This window comes from Eublepharis macularius, chromosome 1 (genome assembly GCF_028583425.1).
Source record: "Eublepharis macularius isolate TG4126 chromosome 1, MPM_Emac_v1.0, whole genome shotgun sequence".
NCBI lineage: Eukaryota > Metazoa > Chordata > Lepidosauria > Squamata > Eublepharidae > Eublepharis > Eublepharis macularius.
This window is the reverse complement of record NC_072790.1, coordinates 134,422,968-134,443,891: the sequence shown is the minus strand read 5'-3', so window position 1 is coordinate 134,443,891 and position 20,924 is coordinate 134,422,968. Positions and strand designations below refer to the sequence as shown.

Here is a 20,924-nt window from a genome sequence, read left to right as displayed (position 1 = left end):
AATGTGTTGTGAAAATCTGTATGGCACCTTACATCTTGTCAGCTTCTTAGGCTGACAGAAATACGAGTCCACAGCTGTGAAACCTTGTACGTGTGTGTCTCTATTTCTATGTATCTCTCCATGTATTTTGGTGCAGTTTGTTTATTCTGATCTTGCTCCTGTTCTAAAATAAAGAGGTCTTTCACAGATCACTGTTTTCAAGTATCTAGGTTAAAATTGCCACCACAAAGGAAAATATTAAAAGCAGATTTTGGTACTGCTAAATGCTATTCATTCAGTAAGCATTCTCTTACAAGAGTGTACTATGGTGTGATTTAGACTTTCCTCATAAGGTATGACTATTGGAATCTAGCAGACAGGGGTGCCGGTCCATGTGGCAAGCTGTTAGAATGAAGCAACTCAAACCTGCCCTGTATTCCACAGAGTTTTGTAGGAACCACAGTAGATAAGGAACGTAAATGATGGACTACACTGCACTGCACCCTTTCTCTTCTGATACTTATTGGACAGAATATGAGAAATATTTCCAGTATGGAAAAGACTGGATGCCACTTTCCTTAGATTTACTACACCCCAGCAACTAAATGAACTTTATTCATCCATTTAAACCTAGAGCTATTCCTGCTTAGTCAATTGTATAGAATCTCTAGGACTGTAATGACATCTCTAGAATTGATTTCTCTAAGAATACATCCATTATTTAGAATGCCAAAGATCTGTACAAGTCAACAGTGCAGCAGAATTCTTCCTGATAAATCCTGCCTGCAAATGTCTTCAATACAGTTAGTTCCATACCTGCATTTAAGTTTTGGAGTTCACTACATTCCAGCAACTGTTCATCTTAGAAATGAGATGTAGAATTGGTCACCTTAAAGTGCAAAGTTTGTAAACTTTAAATGTTATTACAAAAATTCCAAAGCTTCAACGTTTTAGCTTCCAGGAACAGGATATTTATTGACAATAACCCATTTTCTGAAGCGATGCTCTTTTGGGGAAGAAAAGGAATGACAGACAACAAGACATATTTGCAAACATAAAATTTTACCTGAGAATAAATTTACCATCCTTCAAAAACAAAAGCGCGTAAGTATAAATATTTATTATCAATCTAAGAACTTAATTTGCTATAAAGTTACAGATTGGCCTGTTCCAAGTGATCTTGCTGCACACATGGCTTTTCCACAGCAAAGCTGCAATTCTCTTTTATTACCAAATTGTTTGTCAAAAATGCTGTTTCTGCAACTCCTAGGGCATCAGGATTAATGCAAATTTTGGTAAAAAAGATATCCTTGAAAAACCAGTTACAAAGATTTTGATCCTAAAAAGTGAATATACAAATGCTGAAAAAAATGATGCTGTGAAAAAGTGCTTTAGAATTTACAATACATTTTGCAACCATTTCATAAATTGCTTCTACATGCAAGATAGATCTTATTACATTTGGCATAAAACATTTATACATATTTTTTACAATTTGTACATATATTTTGAAGGCTGTATTATAACACTGTGGAATTTCAGAAGACCAGCTAAATTAAGAGAAAAAGAAAGCACATAGACAAATAAAAAATGTGACAACGAAGAACATCTGAGCCGTTCTAATGCATATGACACTTACATTCTGGGATGGCTGTTTTTTTCATTACCTCCATAAACTGAGATTCACTATTATTCTAAAAATTGCATCATAGTGACAGTGTCATACAAATTAACATAGCCTGCAGAATGTACTCATTAGAATGGTTTGATGGGTAAAATAATATATTATTTCAATTGCTTTCCTTTGAATTAATTCTAGAGAACACTGCATTTGGCACTATGGTCTGTTTGTGGCAATGCTCCTACTTTATTTCAGCCAGTTTTCCTATAGATCAGGCCTTTAATGACCTATTGTCAATATACAAAAACGGATTTTGACACCCTTGCCCAGCTTCTATCATTTTAATAATAGTTCTGTTTGAAACAAGTTTTTCCCATGTAAACTCACACTGTGTTTGATAACTGAGAGTTCTCAATTTTCCTCTGGAAAATACACTTAACTGTTTTATACAAGGATCAAAAGAACACCAGGGATTTGGCGATTTCCCATCATGTCAGTAGTGATGGGACTGGTTATTAATTCTATAGTGCACACTGAAAATGAAGAGAAGAAAGGCCCCAATACACAGGACTGGTTACCATTTGGAAGTAACAAACTGCATGTTCATAAAAAGTTGGAACAACAGTTTCCACGTTTGGCTTTCTCTATTTAAACTCTCTTCTTCACATAGATAGGAAGGAAAATAACCCACCCTTCAGATCTGAGGCATTTTGGTACAAAGAGGATATTAAAAGACACTTGGGGAAAGTGTGTGTCTGCAATTTTACTACAGAGATTATACCATAGCTATACCAAAGAAGAGAGAAACCTTTGTTCTCAACAACACATAGTTAACCAAAGAATATACTGAGATGCCACAAAACAGCAAGATAGAGAGATCTGAATTTACAGATTTTTATTCCAAAATTTCTCTCTCTCTTAAGGACTATCTGGTCAGGAGCCAATGCTCTGAAGCATTCAACACTATGAACCTTTCTGTCACTCCTGGCAATAAACTATTTGACAAGTGAAATCCCTATTATGTAAAGAACTCCTCAGTTTTGCTTAGGTAATTGATAGTTCGGGAAAGCATTCAAGATAAAAATATACATAAATATCCAAGGCATTTAGGCTAGCAAAGTAAACATTTGATGTTGTTATTTTTTGCATCTTGTATTTTACAAAGGTTTTTGGATGTCAAAGATTTAGTACATTTTTAAAAAATTCACATCCACCCCCCCCCTGCCCCCGCCTTCAAGAAAGCACTTTGGAGTTATTCTTCATTATTTTTCTCCGTTTCTACATTACTGGAAAGCGACTGAGGGCCTGCCTCAGCTTTTCTGCAATCTGAAACAGAAACAAATAACAGAAGTGAAAAGCATAGCCACACTGCACAATTAAAACCACCCACTTGTCAGCTTGGGAAAGAATGCTAAGCTATTAATTACTCCAATATAAAAAGTGGAAAATATAAAGAAACACTCAGGTTGAGGTCTGGCCACTAAGAAATCATTTTGCACATTTAGCATTAATAAAATTTCTTATCTGACAGCCAAAATTTCAGTCCTGCTAATGTAGCATACACTTGCACTTGTAACAGCTGCCATATAATTGCTACATGTCTCGACCTGTTCATTCTTTAACAGGAGAACATAGGTGATTTTCATACCACACAGTGCTTTTCAAAAAGCAGCCGATGAATGAGCCAATGATTAGTTCCACAGATATAGCCACGTCACAGATAACCACTCTGCAACACAAATGGCAATTCTTTCCAAACTTGCCACTGAAGACCTGCCCAATGGCAGCAACTTTTAGCACAAATTAAAGTTTTAATTACCATCATTTCATGTTGTTCACTTCTGTACTCATGCATACACCCAATTCATTTTGAAGCTTTGCTTATGATCTTAATTTTCTTAATCTAATTAACACTAAAGAAGATCTAAGTAGGTATTTGCAAAGTAGAACAGAAATAAAGTGGTAGCTTTAATAACAACCAAGTTTATTCCACATATGTGAAATTTACGAAGTCCACTTTTATAAATGCAGATATGTATCAACTAGCTAATCCAAAGGTCAACAAAGTAGCAATGCATGTATACCTTCTGTGTATAATTTGGGGCATGGGAAGAGATTGGAAATGGTCCATGAGCATGAAAGAGGCCCTAATCTCACTGCTCTGAGAAATATAATCCAAATGGGTCCAGAATGATGCTTCACAGTACAAAGTTCTCTTTTCTGTAATGTTCAGTATACTTCAGAGCCTCCCTTTCCCCCGTTTAAATCCTTAAAGTACTCTTGAGGAAGGAGAGAGATGTAAACACCCCACAAAGGGTTTTACTTTGTATTTGACTAACACCACATCCATGATATATTTACACATATATGATGATAGGACGAAATTACAGAGCCATATGTGGAATAACTGCACACAGTTCAACTGCTATCCTCTTCTGAAGGGAATAAAAGAATAGCTATTGAGCTGCCAAGTTCAGCTCTTTGTGCATCCCAGGCAAAAAAACAAGTGGCAGCTGCACAGCCTTGTCATGTGAAGTATGTGGCACAGGAAGGACTAGTAGTACTAAGTGTCATTTTCTACAAATGAAAAAAGCTATTTCTTCATAAATCTATATGCGAAAAATAAATGCTTATTGTAAATTGCTTCTGAAATAGTCACAGCTAAGCCCTTTACTGTTAACATTGTGTGTGTGTGTGTGTGTGTGTGTGTAAAGCATTTCAAGCTTGCAACATAAAATCTGAAAATGAAGAATAATGTTTAGCTAGATGTTTGTTTAGAAGAAAGAATCACTGAATGGCTGGCAAACAAAAATGGGACCATATCATTGCAGCTTACCGTTTCATAGAACTGTGCCTGCTGCTCCAGATATAAGCGGATCACACTATTGTAATCATAAATGCGGTTACTGTGAAAGTGATTCATCTCAGCTGTAAATCAGAACCAGGACATGCATTAGTTCTGTTTGACTTCAATCATTTTTTTAATCCAAACACAGGATTCACTTGCTATCTGGAATTCATATGCAACTGCAATGGTGTACTTACCAACCCATACCCATTTTGCTCCATCCTACTGCATGAAACAGTTACATGCCAGCACCCCCAAGACAAATTAGACATTGGCATAATCTTCTAGGGTTAAGGTGGAAAAATGTAGCAAACAATACATCCGTGACAGTGACTTGGTATTCCTGGACAAACCATACTGTAACATTTAGCACTTAAAACCTGAAGGCCCAAAGACTATTTTCCACATGCATAGTGGGAAAAATGGTTGTCATGTGAAGCTGAACAACACAGAATAGAGACTTCCAAAAGCGTCTGCAGTGCTGACTTTTCTTCTTTCATTTATTTTCATCTATATTTATTTTTAATACTGCTTATCAATCTCCAAGCTAAACAACATACAATCACAGCTGCTGTGTCACACTGTCTAATATGTTTGGGTTTGTGAGAGAGGAGATGGGGTATTTAGGATGAATAAATATGTCTAGAAAATTTGTGGGAAAGCAGTAAGGATTAACCATTCTTTTTAAAAGGATACAGCTATAATCACTCAAACTTATGTTTGACCAGAAAACTGGAAGTAACATCTCTATGTTCATGGGGCAAATAGTTACAAGAACATGTTCATCGAAGTCTTCCCCTTTATTTAACCTGCTACTTATAAATCTTTTTTACAATGCCTTGCTGATTGATTCTCAGCTAAATATTAATCCTGTTTAATTTGGAGTCTGTATAAAAGCTTTAAAGATAATCTTTAAATCTTCCACCTTACTGGGTAACACTAGAGATACCTCTGGTTGCTTTCATGCCACAATGCTGTTAAGGCTTTTAAAGTATATCCACCAGAAGCAGGAACTGCAAACTTGTAATGCAGAGAAAATAAGCAATTAAATCTATAAAGATTATTTAGAAGGGAATTAAAAGTAGTTAGATACAGAAAACAAAAGCCATTCAAAGTAAATTAGATTTTAATATCGTAACAAATAGTATTCTAATGACAGGATCTATCTTGCTGGTTAGAGAGGTTCCACTTCAAGTATAGCCAAGTACAATTTATCTATTACAGTAAAATGAAGTCACCAACATAGATTGGCCTAACACGATCTTTATTTCAGAACAGAAGGGGACAAATAGACAGCCCCAGCCTATCTCCTTAACATGACCAGTTCCAATTATGTTCTAGATGCTTCCAACATGCATTCCTTCATCATCTTCATACATTATCAATAAGGCACCCTAAAAGACTTTTATCATTTCAAGCAGCATTCTTAATCATCCTCATTTTGAATTAATAGGGGTCACTGAAAGTCAAATGCACTTTACCTTGCAGTGCATAAGACATGGTGCTTGCACGCTTCTGCATAGTTTGTTTGTCCTGTGGTGTTATTTTACTGGTAGCAACTAGTTTATCACTTTCCTTCACTTTTTCTATGGCTCCCTGTTAAGACAAAAATGCCACACAAAGTATCACTGAAAAGTCACAAATGCCTACGCTGCAATCATGCACACACAAAGTAAGTATCCTCCCTCCTTCAACATTTTATGGCAGGTTGCCTTGTAATGTACAAAATTTATGCCCCACCTTTCTGCCATGATCAGTGCCACCAAGGGAGCCAAGAGATTAAAAACATATGTAATAAAACATGTCTAGAACATTAAAAACAAGCAAAAACCACATAATTAAAACCAAAACTAAAATACACATACAAAACCATAAAAACAACAACTAAAACATACAGCAGGAAGGAGGGATCACTGATGGAACACCAAAGAAACAAGCATTTTCACCCTCTGGCAGAACACAGGTGAGAATTCTAGAATTTTGGTGCCATAACCTTTTGGTGCTATCAAACTTTTCTCAGAAGACAGGAGCCAAGACCCCAAACAGGGCCTTGGAGGATGACCACAATGGTCAGATGAGTGTTAGCCTACAAGATTCTTCAGCTATTTGCAGAAGTTTCTTTTTAAAATATGACCAAGAATTGAACAAAGAACAAATATATTTTTTAAACCAAGTAAATGCCTAAACATTGTTATGTACATTCAGAGATATGATTTAGGAAAGAGTTCAGTATGAAGAATTGGTCTTGGAGGTAACCATTATTCTTCACTAAGAACACAAGGAAGCATCTTTAAGCTCATTAACTTCCATTTTTGTGAACATCTGCTTCAAACTCCACATTGTCAAAAAAAGGTTATAGAAGGATTTTGACGAGGAGTTTTAGGACTGAGTCTGCATCTCACTTTACAACATCTCTTATCCATCTTTTAAAGGTAAAGGTAGTCCCCTGTGCAAGGACTGAGTCCTTGCTGACCCATGGGGGACGTCGCATCACAACGTTTTCTTGGCAGACTTTTTATGGTTTGCCATTGCCATCCACTTTTTACACTGTCACTTTCGGGTTAGAGGCTCAATATCTTACCTTGTGAGCACCTATAATATCTGGGAAGCAGCCAAGAAATCCTTTATATTCGTGATTGGTTTCCATCAGAAAGTGAAGATCTTTCTTTGGCTAATAAAAAACAAACACACGATTCCATAATGCCATTTTACACTAGCTCCAGTTGGCTATGGCTGTGCATGTCAATACCCTGCTGATTAGCTGGCTGGCGTGCACAGATGGAAGGAATAGAGAACAAAACAAAAAGAACTGAATCTATCCCTCACTCTCCATCCTCTACAATAGATCAGTGGGACTCAGGTTGGCTCAACTTGGCTCCAGCTGTTAGATTGCAAAGAGGAACTGCATGCATAATACCCCTTTCTCACACAGTTTTGCATACAGCTAGACATAGACATGCATGTCTAAATGTGTACATATAGCCTGTGAAGAGGGATCAGGGTGGTAGGCTTTAATCAGTAGAGAGCAGCTTCTGCTAAATCTTTAGCAGCACCATATTGTCTCAAAATATTCCACTTTATAACAGAGTTACCTGTTCTGCCACAAGACTGGCAATTTCTTCATATGTTTTTCCAGCTTCTGTTATTGCTTCATTAAGGTCAGACTCTCCTAAAAGACAGAATCATACAACAGAGTATCTTAATTAAAGTCAAAATTAATAGTTCTAACTAACATAATAATGGGGTTTCTTTCAACACTTACATTTTAAAATTATTTTGGTTGGCAGAGATAGCAATCTCTAATCAATTTCTAGAAGAATAGTTTGAGTCTTCTCTGATATGCACAAACAAATAAATACTTAATATTTTATGATTTGCTGGAATGACAGGTTGAAGATTTAGCCAGTTCTTGCCTTATGATTTTGAACCCAGCAAAAAAAAAATAGAACTAAGTGGATGAGAAATTAAAACGGTTGCTTCTTTAGATTTCTAACATTTTTGCCAAGGTAATGTTTAAAATGTTTCTCCTAGAAACAAACTGAACTGGGGTGGGGGGTGGGGTGGGCGGATATTAGGGGCAAAGCATGACAGATTGTTTGGTACATACAGTGTAGTCTCAGTGAGAAAAGCATAGATTACATAAATTAAATCAATCAATAAAATAAAACTAAAATATTTTATTCTAAGTGGACCTGATTAATGAAGGCCAAATATTGGGAATATGTCACCAGCTGTTTCCAAAGGAGGGGGGGACCCAAAATAGAACTACAACAAAAATACCTTGGTAACCACTGGTACTGAAGACCAGTGCTAAACTCTGTAAAGCTTTTCCTATTTTCTGATATTCCTTGGGTAATGCTGAAAGAGAAACAAATTTGAACTTTATATGAAGCCAGCAATAACACAGTAAATAACTGAGTACTAAGAACTAGAGATGGGCACGAACCGGAAGATGAACTAAAGTTCGTCACAAACCGGGCAGGTTCATGCTTCAAAGAAGTATCGCCCCTCTGACCCTAGTGACAGGTCCTGAGACCATTTAGCTGTTCTGTACCAAAAAAAGATGCTATTCCAAAAGGCTGTAAATATGCTAATCAAAGCAGATACATTAATGCTGCCAAGTGAGGAGAAGGATATAGCTTCCTTAAAAAAGCGGGGCTTGGCTGCCCAGCCAGGAGTTCCCAGCTGGCCAGCCAAGCCCCACCCAGTTTAAATGGCCATTTCCCTGCTGCTCCAAGCAGGCTTCCTTGCCTGGTGGATGCAAACCCCAGACCTTCTCCCTTTCACTAGTCTCTTGAGACGCCCGGGAGTAGGCCGAGGCCTGGGAATTGGGCAAGTTTAGGCCGCAGGCTTGCGCTCTCTGAGGCCTGGAAGGAGGCTAGGCCTGCCTTTGCTGACCTACCACCAGCAGAAAATTTTCCAGGCATTCTTGCCTGATGGGTCCAGGCCCTTGGGCTTTTTCTCTTTCACTGGCCTATTGAGAGGTCTAGAAGAGGCTGAGGCCTGGGAGTTTGGAAAGTCTAGGCCGCAGGCTTGCACTTTTAGAGGCCTGGAAGATGGCTAGGCCTGCCTTTCCTGACATTCTGCCATCTAGGCCCCTGGGCATTTCTCTTTCACTGGCCTGTTGAGAGGCCTAGAATGAGCTGAGGCCTGTGAGTTTGGAAAGTCTAGGCCACAGGCTTACGCTCTTTGAAGCCTGTGAGGTGGCTAGGCCTGCCTTTGCTGACATTTTGCCAACAGAAATTTTCCCTCCAAAAGTAGAAATGAAAGTGAAAGCGTACCTCACAAGTCCCGGCTGAAAGGAAAGAAAAATAAAGGGCTCCTTTTTATTTAGAGCAAGCTGGCTCTGAGGCTTCTGCTACTCTTGTCTCCTCCCTCCTTCCTTTCGCTGGCCCCATTACTCGCAGGATCAGTCTTACCGTGGTTCAGTCGGGGCTGCCGGGGTTGGAGCAGGTCCTCTGCTGCTGCTGGAGGCTGCTCCTTCCAAGCCTGAGGGAGTTCCCGATAATATCGGTCTCTACAACAGGCTACCGCAGACTCAAACACCGCACCCTCTGGCCTTCTGAGGGGGGCGGGTCCTTCCAACCGGAAGGTAGGGAACCTCGGTGGAGTTTTGCGGTTGTGGCCGTGGAACCTAGGAGGAACCTAGGGCCGTCGGCTCTAATGCTCGCTGTCGCTCCTAGCGAAATGGGGGTGGGGTAGGCGGTAGGGCCTTTTCTTTCCCCTGCGAGCTCCTCACTGCCTGTGGCCTTGGCCTCCCTGAGTACTGGGATTACAGGCGCGCGCCACCACACCCGGCTCATCTCTGGCAGTTTCTTCTTCACCAGGATCACTGCGCTCTGCAGAGCATTGCTGAAGACGTCCTGCTCGGATGGCAGGGCCAGAAAGACTGGTGATTACAGGGACAAGCCCCTCCCCTCCAGGATCAAATTCAGCTGACTGACCCTGCCTTCGGAGAGGAGGAGCTATATCCAAAAGTAAGAACTGCCCCACTCCTAGGACCACCGGAGAAATGTCTATTTAAACAGCAGTTATGGCTTGGCTAGCTTGTGGGAGCTCCTGGCTGGCCAGCCAAGCCCGGTTCCGGTTTAAATGGACATTTCCCCCCACTCAGAGCAGCGGGGAAATGGCCATTTAAACAGCCGGGTGGGGCTTGGCTGGGCAACTGGGAACTCCTGGCTGGGCAGCCAAGACCCGCTGTTTAAATGGCCATTTCCCTGCCGCCCTGAGTGGGGGGGGGGGGGAAATGTCCATTTAAACAGTGGTTGGGGCTTGGCTGGCTGGCTGGTAACTCCTGGCTGGGCAGCCAAGCCCAGTCCTGGTTTAAATGGATGTTTCTCCCCCACTTGGAGCAGCGGGGAAATGTCCATTTAAACTGCAAGTGAGGCTAAGCCTGGCCAAGAGTTCTTGGTCAGCCAGCCAAACCCGAGCCCAGTTTAAATGGACATTTCCCCACCGCTCAGAGCACTGGAGAAATGCCCATTTAAATAGCGGGTCGGGCTTGGCTAATCGGCGGGAGCTTCTGCCTGTCCAGCCAAGCCCAGTTCCAGTTTAAATGGTCATTTTCCCACCGCTTGGAGCAGCAGGGAAATGGCCATTTAAACTGGGTGGGGCTTGGCTGGCCAGCTGGGAACTCCTGGCTGGGCAGCCAAGCCCTGCTTTTTTAAGGAAGCTATATCCTTCTCCTCACTTGGCAGCATTAATGTATCTGCTTTGATTAGCATATTTACAGCCTTTTGGAATAGCATCTTTTTGGTACAGAACAGCTAAATGGTCTCAGGACCTGTCACTAGGGTCAGAGGGGCGATACTTGCGGTTTAAGAGAAGTTGCCAGTTCTGGAAAAACTGTGAGCAGTAAGCACACAGCCTTCTTCCAGCATAAGGAGCCTCTTCTGCCAGAAAAACACTCCTGAACAGAACAAAATGCTGTGCAGCATGGTTCTCTGCAGCAATGAGGGAGGAAATCAAATGAAAACTCCCAACATCCACAGCAGAGACACTACCCTTCTTATGGCAGCCCTCCTGCCATGTTGGATGGGATTTTATTTAGAGCTCCGTCACTCCCAAACCTTTCATGGCACTGAGGGGACAGCTAGGTTAAAGGAAAGATCTATTTCAATGAACTCGTTTCACTCACAAATGATAGGACCAGCCAAATTTGCCTTTTAACCCAGCTTTTGCTGAACAATACATGGGAGACCATTTTGGTAACTTATTTCAAGAATCTTGATAAAAATAAAACGTAGCAGTAGCTGAACTTCCAATGAACAGAAGACTGCCAGAACCAGACCTTACAAGCATTTGTGAAACAAGCAAAAACTCATTTAAATGTTCTGGATTTTATGTGGACATAATTATATTCATTTTATGAACACTGCGTGAGTTATCCTGTGTTTTTGTTAAAGGAAAGTTGGTATATATATTTTATTTTAGTTTTTAAAAGTTCACTGGTGAAGACATATTAAGATTCATTGGAACACTTACGTCCTGTACAACGCTTCCAGTGTTCGTGCCCAACTGTTAGCAACTCCTTAACTCCATCATCCATGGCTTTTGTGAACCTGCCAACTGCATCGCATTTCTGTTCACTGTATAATAACATTCATAGTCTCAGACAAAGTATTTTCATCATCTGTTGTGGTGAATTTTATTTATTTATGACAGTGCCTGGGAGGATTTTTTGCCTACTTCCTAGAATAGGTAGCAGACCATACATTTGTATTACCTCCACTGTGTAATTTATTGTTCTTACAGCTAGAATATTGGCCTGACTGTGGCAAAATGGCAAACTGGTTTAAATCCAAATCTAGATTCAAATAGTTTGTCAATTATAATCTCTTTCAGGATAAAAACAGCCAGCTATATTTAATAATTCTTTATAGACGCAATGAAACATTTGTTCAACTTTGTATACAACATATACAATGTTAACCTTTTAAATTTCTTTAAGAATTATCTGCCCTGAGCCTGCTTGCGGGGAGGGTGGAATATAAATACAATAAATAAATAAATTTGTAATAGCCTCATATTATAAAATCTGATTACTGGCAATAAGTGTCAAATTGTATTCATACTTGCCAAAGAGATGACCTGTAGAACTGTTTAATATTCTTGAGCTTTTGCAGAGAATGCTGCCTTAATCATGGATGAGAAAGAGAATCGTCTACAAAATCCCATACTATCTCCTTCAACCCCTCTCTTCTCTCTCACGAATGCTCCCTGCCAGCCTCAAACAACTGTGGGAGAAAATCATCAGCCAAGCAAACTCTGAAAGTAGTTATTACCCCCTGATTAAGAAGGGACTTATTTAGTTAACCATGGTTAAATCTATGAAGTCAGTGTAATGCTTAACCATGGTTGAACATCAACAGATGATGACAGGGGAATTCATGTCAAAATAAAGGAACAGAAGTGGGCTAACATGCAAACAGCTCCTGATATCTCATCCATGGTTAAAAGATTTCAGGTAATGTTGTCAAAGGCCAAAAGATACTTAATAGATAATCTGGTGCTCTGTACAGAAAGTGAAAATATAGGCCAGCAGTGTTACACCTGCCCCTGCCCCCTGTGACTGGGAAAGACCTCTTATATTTGAGAGCATTTGAGCTGCATTTTATGGCAACCAGTTTGCTAGGATGTAAATCTGTAATGTTCAGATATATTTCACTAAGAAGAGTCAGAGGCTTTAAATACAATTTAAGATGCCTGTTTATGCAGCAGCAGGATTTGAGTCTGTTGGCACCTTAGACACCTATACGATTTTCATGGTATAGGCTTTCAAGAGTCAAAGCTTTTGAGAGTCAAATCTCCCTTCTTCAGATACTGAAGCATCTGAAGAAGGGAACTTTGAAAGCTTATACCCTGAAAATGTTGCTGGTCTCTAAAGTGCCAATGGACTCAAATTCTTCTGTTGTACAGCAGACCAACATGGCTACCTACCTGAACTATTTATGCAAGAGTGCTATTTTAACATTTGGCTTTTTCATCAGGTGATAGCATTTTTGTAATAAATTACTGAAGGGGAAGAATCCAACACCTTACATTTCTATCATATCCAAGTCAGGAGCTTCTGGTTCCATAGTAGAAAAGACCATAACACCAACAATCTCATCTTTCTCTGCTTTTCTTTTACCTGTTTTCCATTCCTAGGGATAAGAGTAAAGGGTGGCAATAAGGAACACACATGTCCTTGCAGGGAAGGGAAAAGATCTTCTCATCCTTCTGGCTTCCAATTCACAACTGTTGGGTAGATCAATAATCAATTGTGACTGAAGTCACAATCCAGAGAGCCATGTGGTTAGCCCAACATTTTTCAGGCAAAAGGAAAACTTATCCAAGCAGAAGGTTCTTTTCTGCCTTTGAAATTTGGTATTTCACAATAATTTTTGATGCGGCACTGGAGCATGTTACTTGAAAAGCAGAGTGCAAGTCCTTAAAAGTACCTTAAGGAGTAATTTGGATCAAGACTTTGCACTCGCTTACTCTAAGAAGCTCAGTGAGGAATATATGCTTCTTCACTTCATTTTGCCCTCTCAACAGTATCTATACCAGAATTAGCCACATGTGTCTTATTATTTGGCAGTGTGCACTTTAGTGTTACCTAAGAAGAAGTTTGGAAAGACAGAGAAGCTGTCAGAATGCTCTTTCTATGCTTATTTTAAGCCATGCACCGAAAAACTTGACAAACCAGAATATTTACTACTTTGGGATGGATTTGCAAAAAATCTATTTTCTACTTTACAGAAAAAATTTAAATTCTTCCTAGACACTGCCAAATTACTCTCCATTCCCCCCACACTCCCAATTTAGTTTGTTTGAAAGAAGTTAACTTGACTTACCTTTTCATCACGGAAACTGAGGAACTGCTGAAAAACTTCACTTTCAGAAACAACTGGATGGCGACACATCCTAGTCATCCAAGCTTGTAACCTTTCCATTCTCATTTTAATGAATTCTTCCTCAAAACGTCCTGCAGCACAGTGAACAAACTGTCAGTTGTTTTCACATTTGATACACACTTTTTCTGATCAAGACAAGTATTATTTATTCTAAGATAAAATCTGTTTTTAATGCTGGGGCTAATTTGGGAAATAACCTTCTGCGCTATTCAGTCACAAGGAAGAGTCTCTACAATTCGACAACAATCTTTTCAATATCTTTGGAGGTTATTTTTGTCGCAAAAGTTAAGCTTCAAAGAAGTTCTGAAAGTGAACTGAATGGTAGCTATGAAGTTATATCCAAATACTACAGAATCCTTTTTATATGTAACTGTTTCCACACCCAAGTTAAGGGTTGGATCTTCCCTGATTGGAGGGGCGACAATCCTCCAGGAACAGCATTTCAGGAAGCATTTGTGGCAACAGTAAAAGGGGGGAATGAGGAATTTACAGTCTGCCAACAGAAATCTTTTCCATCATCACAGTTTTCCAACAGGACCCAAACCATGTATGTAAGATACAGCCAAAATAATTAGTGGAGTCAATAGAAAGTTTCTGATCCAGAAAGCAGATGTATGTCAACTAGTATGAAGAGACTAAGAAAGTTCAAAACCAAGATATGGTCTGATCACATGGAACTATAAATAATGACCTATTTTATAATGTTCTGAAAGTGATGGAGAAAAGAAGCTTGGGGGGGGGGGGTCACTGAGATATGCAACTGTTTTGAAAAACAGTTTATTTAGCTTTTAGTCTAATTATTTTTTTTAGAGTGCGGATATTCTTCATTAAGTACTCTTAATTTTTAATTTTTCTGTCATGTTAAAACAGTGAGTGCTTGATTTATTTAGTTAGTCCACATAATGCTTTAATTTATGACCGTCAAACACTTTTAAATCTGTTAAGCCAAAATGTTAAGACATAAGGTTTACTTAGTTTAGAAACTTTAACCTCTCCTGCTAGTATGAGTCTATTCTGCTGTTATATGTATAATAAAGATGAGTACAATTGAATAACTGGGAATTTTGCTGCAGGACAGGACATGGTAAAGCCTACTCTGTGGCAGAGAAATGTACTTTACTACCATTACTCCTGCACTGTCGCCTGGATGAATGCCCCTTTGTTCTGCAAAATCAAAAAGAGTCCCGTAGCACCTTTAAGACTAACCAATTTTATTGTAGCATAAGCTTTTGAGAACCACAGTTCTCTTTGTCAGATGCATGGAGGGCAGAAAGAAACTGGTCAAATATAGAGGAGGAGAGGGGAGGGGAGGAGGAGAGGAGGGATGTAAACAACTCCTTTGATATGGAGATGCAAACAGCTCCTTTTGATGTGGGGATCAGTTTGCTTGTGTAAAGGTTCAAAGGAGTTTGCCGTTTTAGTCTGTAGTAGCAAAATCAAAAAGAGTCCAGCAGCACCACCAAGACCATACAATTCCACTGCAGCACAAACCTTCGATAACCACAGCCCTCCCCGCCAGATGCATCTGACAAAGAGAACTGTGGTCCTCGAAAGCCCACGCCAGGTGCCACTGGACTCCCCCTGACCCCCGCCTATGTAAATGAAATCAGTTACCTGTGATAATGAGATAACCATTCATAGTCCCTATTCAGTTCTGCGTGTTTAGACAACTAACTTAGTAGTTCACTATAACTTGGTTGACAACAGACATTTAACAACGATTTTGTGGACTAAATCTCTCTGATCAGGTCTCATCTCCACCTCAAAGGAATGTACCATCTCTTACAGTAGTTGTTTGGATAAATTTCAGTTATTGGCCTTGAGAACATAGCCCTTCAAGTTGGTTAGCTTACCACCTACGCTCTATGTCCTTACTTGAAAATTTCGGAACCCCAATTCTTTTAAATGTCTCATGGGCCTTTGGTATCACTACCATGGTATCTCCTCTGGACTGCTTGGCAGGACTAGGAATATTGGTGCATTGAACCACACCTGTCTATCAGATTACAGATGTTACTACTGACAGAATCCAGCTGTGCCCCATAGGAGCTGTCTTGTGGGGTTCTCCAGTGGCTTACTGTATCTGACATGATTTTTAACATAACACCTCTCGGAGAGGCTGTACAGGACTTGAAGTTCAGTATCATCTCTATACTGATAATACTCAAGTTATATCTCCCCTTCTCTTCAAATCCTGAGTTCTTGATTTAGTCTGCAGCTAGTCTCAGGCTGGATGAAGCCAAAAGTGAAGGCCAATTCAGACAAAACATACATCAGTGCTAATTAGTCCCTCAATAAGGGACTAATTAGACGGCGTATCAATGTTGTAGTCTTTCTAAATGAGAAAGTCTGAAGCTTGGAGGTACTTTTTGGACCCACTCTTGCTACTGGAGTCTCTGGTACGGTCTGTGGATGCTTAAGCCATATCGTTACCTGTGCTTGATGAAGAAAACTCTACTCCCACAATTCCTGGTATCCTCTACATTAGATTACTGTGATGTGCTTTACAGAAAGTTACCTTTGGAGGCTGTTTGAAAACTACAGCTAATTCAGAAACCAGTGGCCAAACTCTCCAAATGGTTAGCCTGTCTTTAAATGACTTGCCTAGTTTATCAGGCACAATTGTTTGATGAATTTCTCCATGATCCAGGCTTGTTATTTGAAGAACTACTCCTTGTATCCTCCCTTTCCCTGCACTTAGTGATCTTTCAAGGAGGCCATTTTGGGAGCATTCTCGCTATCTCCTCTGTGGACAATGAAAAGACAAAGGAGATGGCTAGAGTGACAATGGAGAAAGACTTGGGACAAATGCAACAAGGCACAGGCTAGAGTTCATTTACAGCCTACTCCGCGATGATGATGAAGAAACAGTATTTCTCCACCACCACTGCATCTGCACAGTGTAGACTTGTAGAAATCTTACAAATGCTTTGGGGCCTATTGGGTTCCATCCTACAAGACAAGGTGAACTGCTCTACAGCTTGCTGTGATTATTTTATTAAGCACTTTGTAATTAAAATCTCTTGCATCTGTTCCAACTTGGACTGTATCTTAGCAGTGACAGAATCGGATGGTCCCAGTATGCGGGACGGTCTCAGTGTGTGGATTTTTCCAGCTCTGCGGGATACCTTTCAGCTTGTCCTCTCTGAGGATATGGATGGGATTTTTGGAATTTTAAAACATACCACCTGCTTATATGACCCATGACCCTCCTGGCTGCTTAAATCTGCCGGAGTGGTGGTGGTGGGCTGGCATACTAGCTCCATCAGACAGTAGTGCATACCCATCTAAAGAAATCTATTTGGGACCCAAGAGAGATGAATTAAGTACCATCCAATCTCAAATGTACCATTTTTGAGCAATGTAATTGAACGAGTGATGGCTGGACAATTTGAGGGATCCCTGAATGAAGATTGCTTGGATCTGTTCCAGTCTACTTTCAGGCTGGTTATGGGACTGAAACAGTAGATGACCTGCACTAGGAAATAGACAAGAGGAGTTCATCCTTGCTAATTTTCCTGGACTCCTTGGTACTTTGATACCATGCCTTTCAAGATTGTGACTGGGAACGGACCTTAGGACACTTACCGTGAAGGGTCCTTCTCCTCTGAGGAAAGGAGGACATCTTGGGTGATTCCCACCATCCAATCAGGGAGGCAGGAACTAATTTTTCTTCCTCTTCCTGTCTAGTGTGTGGGACCACCCTCTCTTCAGTTCAGGTGACTCCACAAAGCAGTAACATTGAATTTATCATTCAGCAACTGTCAATACTGAGAGAAAAAACACCTGTTGCATTAACATGTACTGTAAATAAAGCATAACCCGGAGGAGGTAGAAGAATGAGGCAGCAGGGTAGAGGAGGACGAAGACCCAGGGAGGGCAAGATGTCCTCCTTTCCTCAGAGGAGAAGGACCCTTCACGGTAAGTGTCCAAAGGTCCGTTCTCCCTCTGAGGCGGAGGACATCTTGGGTGCTCCCAAAGCAGTTTCCAGTTTTGGGTGGGATATGGTCTTCGTCCACGATCATGCACTGCAGTACTTTTCTACTACAGTCAGTGTCCACTGAATCATATAGATTTGATTTGTAACATCTTACCAAGGTTGAGACAGACAACCTTGTTGCTGCCTTGCAGACTTCTTCTACAGAAGTGTTCCTGTGTAATGCTGCACTGGTAGTAGCACTCCTCAAAGAGTGAGCTGGTATTCCACAAGGAACCTCTACGAAGAGAGTTTTTTGTTTTGATAGTTTATGTTTTGCTATTGGCACCTACAGCTGCTGAAGACATTTTCTTCCCCAAAGTGAGGGAAGAGATATTTAAGAACAGTAAGTCTGACTTTCTGATTTGCACTGTTCAGAGCAGATAGGCCTTGAACCTCCTTCTGACATCTAGGTTGTGTCAGAGCCTCTCCCTAGTCTATTTAGGGTACAGGTAGAAATATGGTAGCCTTCTCTTGCAACCTATGCAGTTTGGAATACGCTTTTGGAAGACAGTACGAGGCATCACCTTACCATTGGGAAAGATACAGAGTTCAGATCTGATTAATTCTCCTGGCAGATGCGAACATAATAAAGAAGATAGTCTTCATTCTCAGCCTTCCCAAGGGAAAGTCCTTGACTGGTTCAAATGGATGTTTAGTCAGGGCTGTGTAAAATGTCCACTGAGTGAGGGCTTTCCAATAGGAGTTGTAAATTTTGAGCATAAACTGTTTTCTGAATGTATTGTCGAAGGCTTTCACGGCCGGAGAACGATGGTTGTTGTGGGTTTTCCGGGCTGTATAGCCGTGGTCTTGGCATTGTAGTTCCTGACGTTTCGCCAGCAGCTGTGGCTGGCATCTTCAGAGGTGTAGCACCAAAAGACAGATCTCTCATTGTCACAGGTGTTCAAGCTTGTAGAAACTGAATGGTGAATTGAGTGTTGCAGTGAGATTTTCTCTTGAACTTGAACTGATCAGGAGATCGTCTGGGTACAAGTGAACATGAATACCCCCTATCTCTGAGACATATGGTGGGGTTGATCATGAATTTTGTGAATACTCTTGGTATGGTGGACAGGCCAAAAGAGGATAGCTCAGAACTGCCGATTGATTTTTTTTTTTTAACATAAAATCTTAGGAATTGTTGATGGGCTGTCAGAATTGGTACATGGAGGTATGCTTCTGTGAGATCTGTAGATGTCATGTGTTCTTCTGACTGATTGGTCACTGCGACTGAGTGCAAAGTCTCCATTCAGAAGTGATGCAATTTGATAAACTTGTTCAAAAAACTTGAGGTCTAATAACGCCCTCCAGTCCCAATTCTTTTTAGGGACTGTGAAGAGGACTGAGTAGACTCCTTTCTGGTGGGCAGCTTTCAAATTGTATGGAATAGCCTTGTGAGACTATTTGTAAGGCCTGCCTGCTTGTCAACCCAGGCTTGATGGTAAAGAGTAGTTGGCCTCTCTGGGTATTAAGGCTGGATGTCTTTCGATGTGTGGAGAACTGTCTGTTTGATCTTGGGACAAGGTAAGCGTTATCCTCACAATACAGCTGGAGAGCTGGGACTGAGAGGACTGGTTTATCCAAGGCCATGTGGCAAGTTCATGGCAGCAGTGAGATTTGAATCTGCAGAGTAATACATTAATGTTCAGTTACTTAACCACTATACTACAAGTGGGGTTTTGCAAGGACCACCCTCTTATTAAAGGGTTGCCTAAATTAACCCCAGGATGGCCAGTTGGAATCTTGTCTGGACCTTAGTAGTGTGTGTTGTGAATAAAAGGCTGAGGGCCATTGGATCGCCTCTCAGATTGTTTGAGTGTTTTTGGCAACACATTCTTCTGTCCTAGGTCTCAATCTAGATCTTTCCCAGGGCATCCCCAAATAGCTTGTCTCTCTGAAAGAGGTAAGCCAGGACGATGTTTTTAGAGTGTGAATCTGCTGGCCATGCTCTTAGTCAAGCGTGCCAGCTTGTTACTGCTGTCAAGACCATAATCCTGGAAGAAAAAGGTAAATGTATCCAGGATGACATCTGTCTTGAAGGTATTGGCCCTTACATTTCTGTTTGCCCCTTCAATGGGGGCAGCTATTGTTGTACTGGAGGAGTTGGATCAGTTTCCAGATCCATACTCCTGACACTCTGGAGGCAATTGAGGCAATAGCTGTAGCCTTAATAGCCATGGCCACGTCCTTGTGAGCTCGTTAGCATGGCCTCTCTCCTCTTGTCTAAGAGGTCTCTGACTGATCCTTACCCATCTTCTCACCAGAGTGAAGATGACTGAAGTGTAGCCACTAGAGTTTCCATCACAGGTACCTGCAACAACTACAGTTTGTTTTGTTTTGGGACCAAGTTTGGGGATTGTTAATTGGCTTATGGTTTAGACCACTCAGCCTTGAACCTTCTTCCCAAATATTCTGGAAATGGGAGGGCCTTTCCTGAGGAACCCTCACTAGGAAGAGACTCCTGTTTCCCTGGGTTGGATTTGGTATTCCCAGTCTAAGGATCCTACTCCCCCAAGGGTAATTTCTACAGCTCTAAGGCTGAGAAAGTCTTAAGTAGTAAATACTGGTAGACTTCAGATTCAGGCAGCTGTGCTGACTGTTCTGGTAGGGATATTTCCTCCTCCTCCACATCGGAAGGAATTCATCCTTCTCCTTGTCATTACAGACTCTATCTGAGGGCGATCCCCCTGCTCTGTGGGGATCCCTGACTGATAAACATTACAAACTGCCTTATTCTGACTCAGACCATCGGTCAGTGTTATCTCCTCAGACTGGCAGCAGGTCACCAGGGTCTCAGGAAGAGGTTCCCCCCCCATCATCTACCTGATCTTTTAAACTGGAGTTAATGGGGAACAAACCTGGATCCTTTGCACACAAAGCAGAAGCTCTTCCACAGAGCCTTACTCATGGAGGGAGGAGGAGGTAGACACCACACCACTATTAACAGAGGTTTCAGCTCGGCAGAGATTATATATTTCCTCCTTCCTGGTTAGTCTTAAGAAGTTAAAAGGTTCAAAGACACCGGTAAGTTGGCACCCTTTATACATTACCCATCTGATAGGGAAAGGCAGGGCTAGATCCTGTTGGAAAGGCAGGGCTAAA

General features: G+C 40.9%; 1 protein-coding gene across 1 annotated transcript in view; it reads right to left on the bottom strand.

Moving 5' to 3' along the window:
* Positions 1-1,022: 1,022 nt before the first annotated feature.
* SNX9 (sorting nexin 9) overlaps positions 1,023-20,924 on the bottom strand; it is a 63,598-nt gene continuing 43,696 nt past the window's right edge. The window contains exons 10-18 of the mRNA XM_054970022.1: positions 13,787-13,917; positions 12,990-13,093; positions 11,433-11,536; positions 8,229-8,306; positions 7,541-7,617; positions 7,030-7,119; positions 5,930-6,044; positions 4,437-4,528; positions 1,023-2,926 (exon numbers count right to left, since the gene is read on the bottom strand). Coding sequence (XP_054825997.1) covers positions 2,879-2,926; positions 4,437-4,528; positions 5,930-6,044; positions 7,030-7,119; positions 7,541-7,617; positions 8,229-8,306; positions 11,433-11,536; positions 12,990-13,093; positions 13,787-13,917 — 839 coding nt within the window. The 3' untranslated portion in view covers positions 1,023-2,878. The remainder of the gene's footprint in view (positions 2,927-4,436; positions 4,529-5,929; positions 6,045-7,029; positions 7,120-7,540; positions 7,618-8,228; positions 8,307-11,432; positions 11,537-12,989; positions 13,094-13,786; positions 13,918-20,924) is intronic.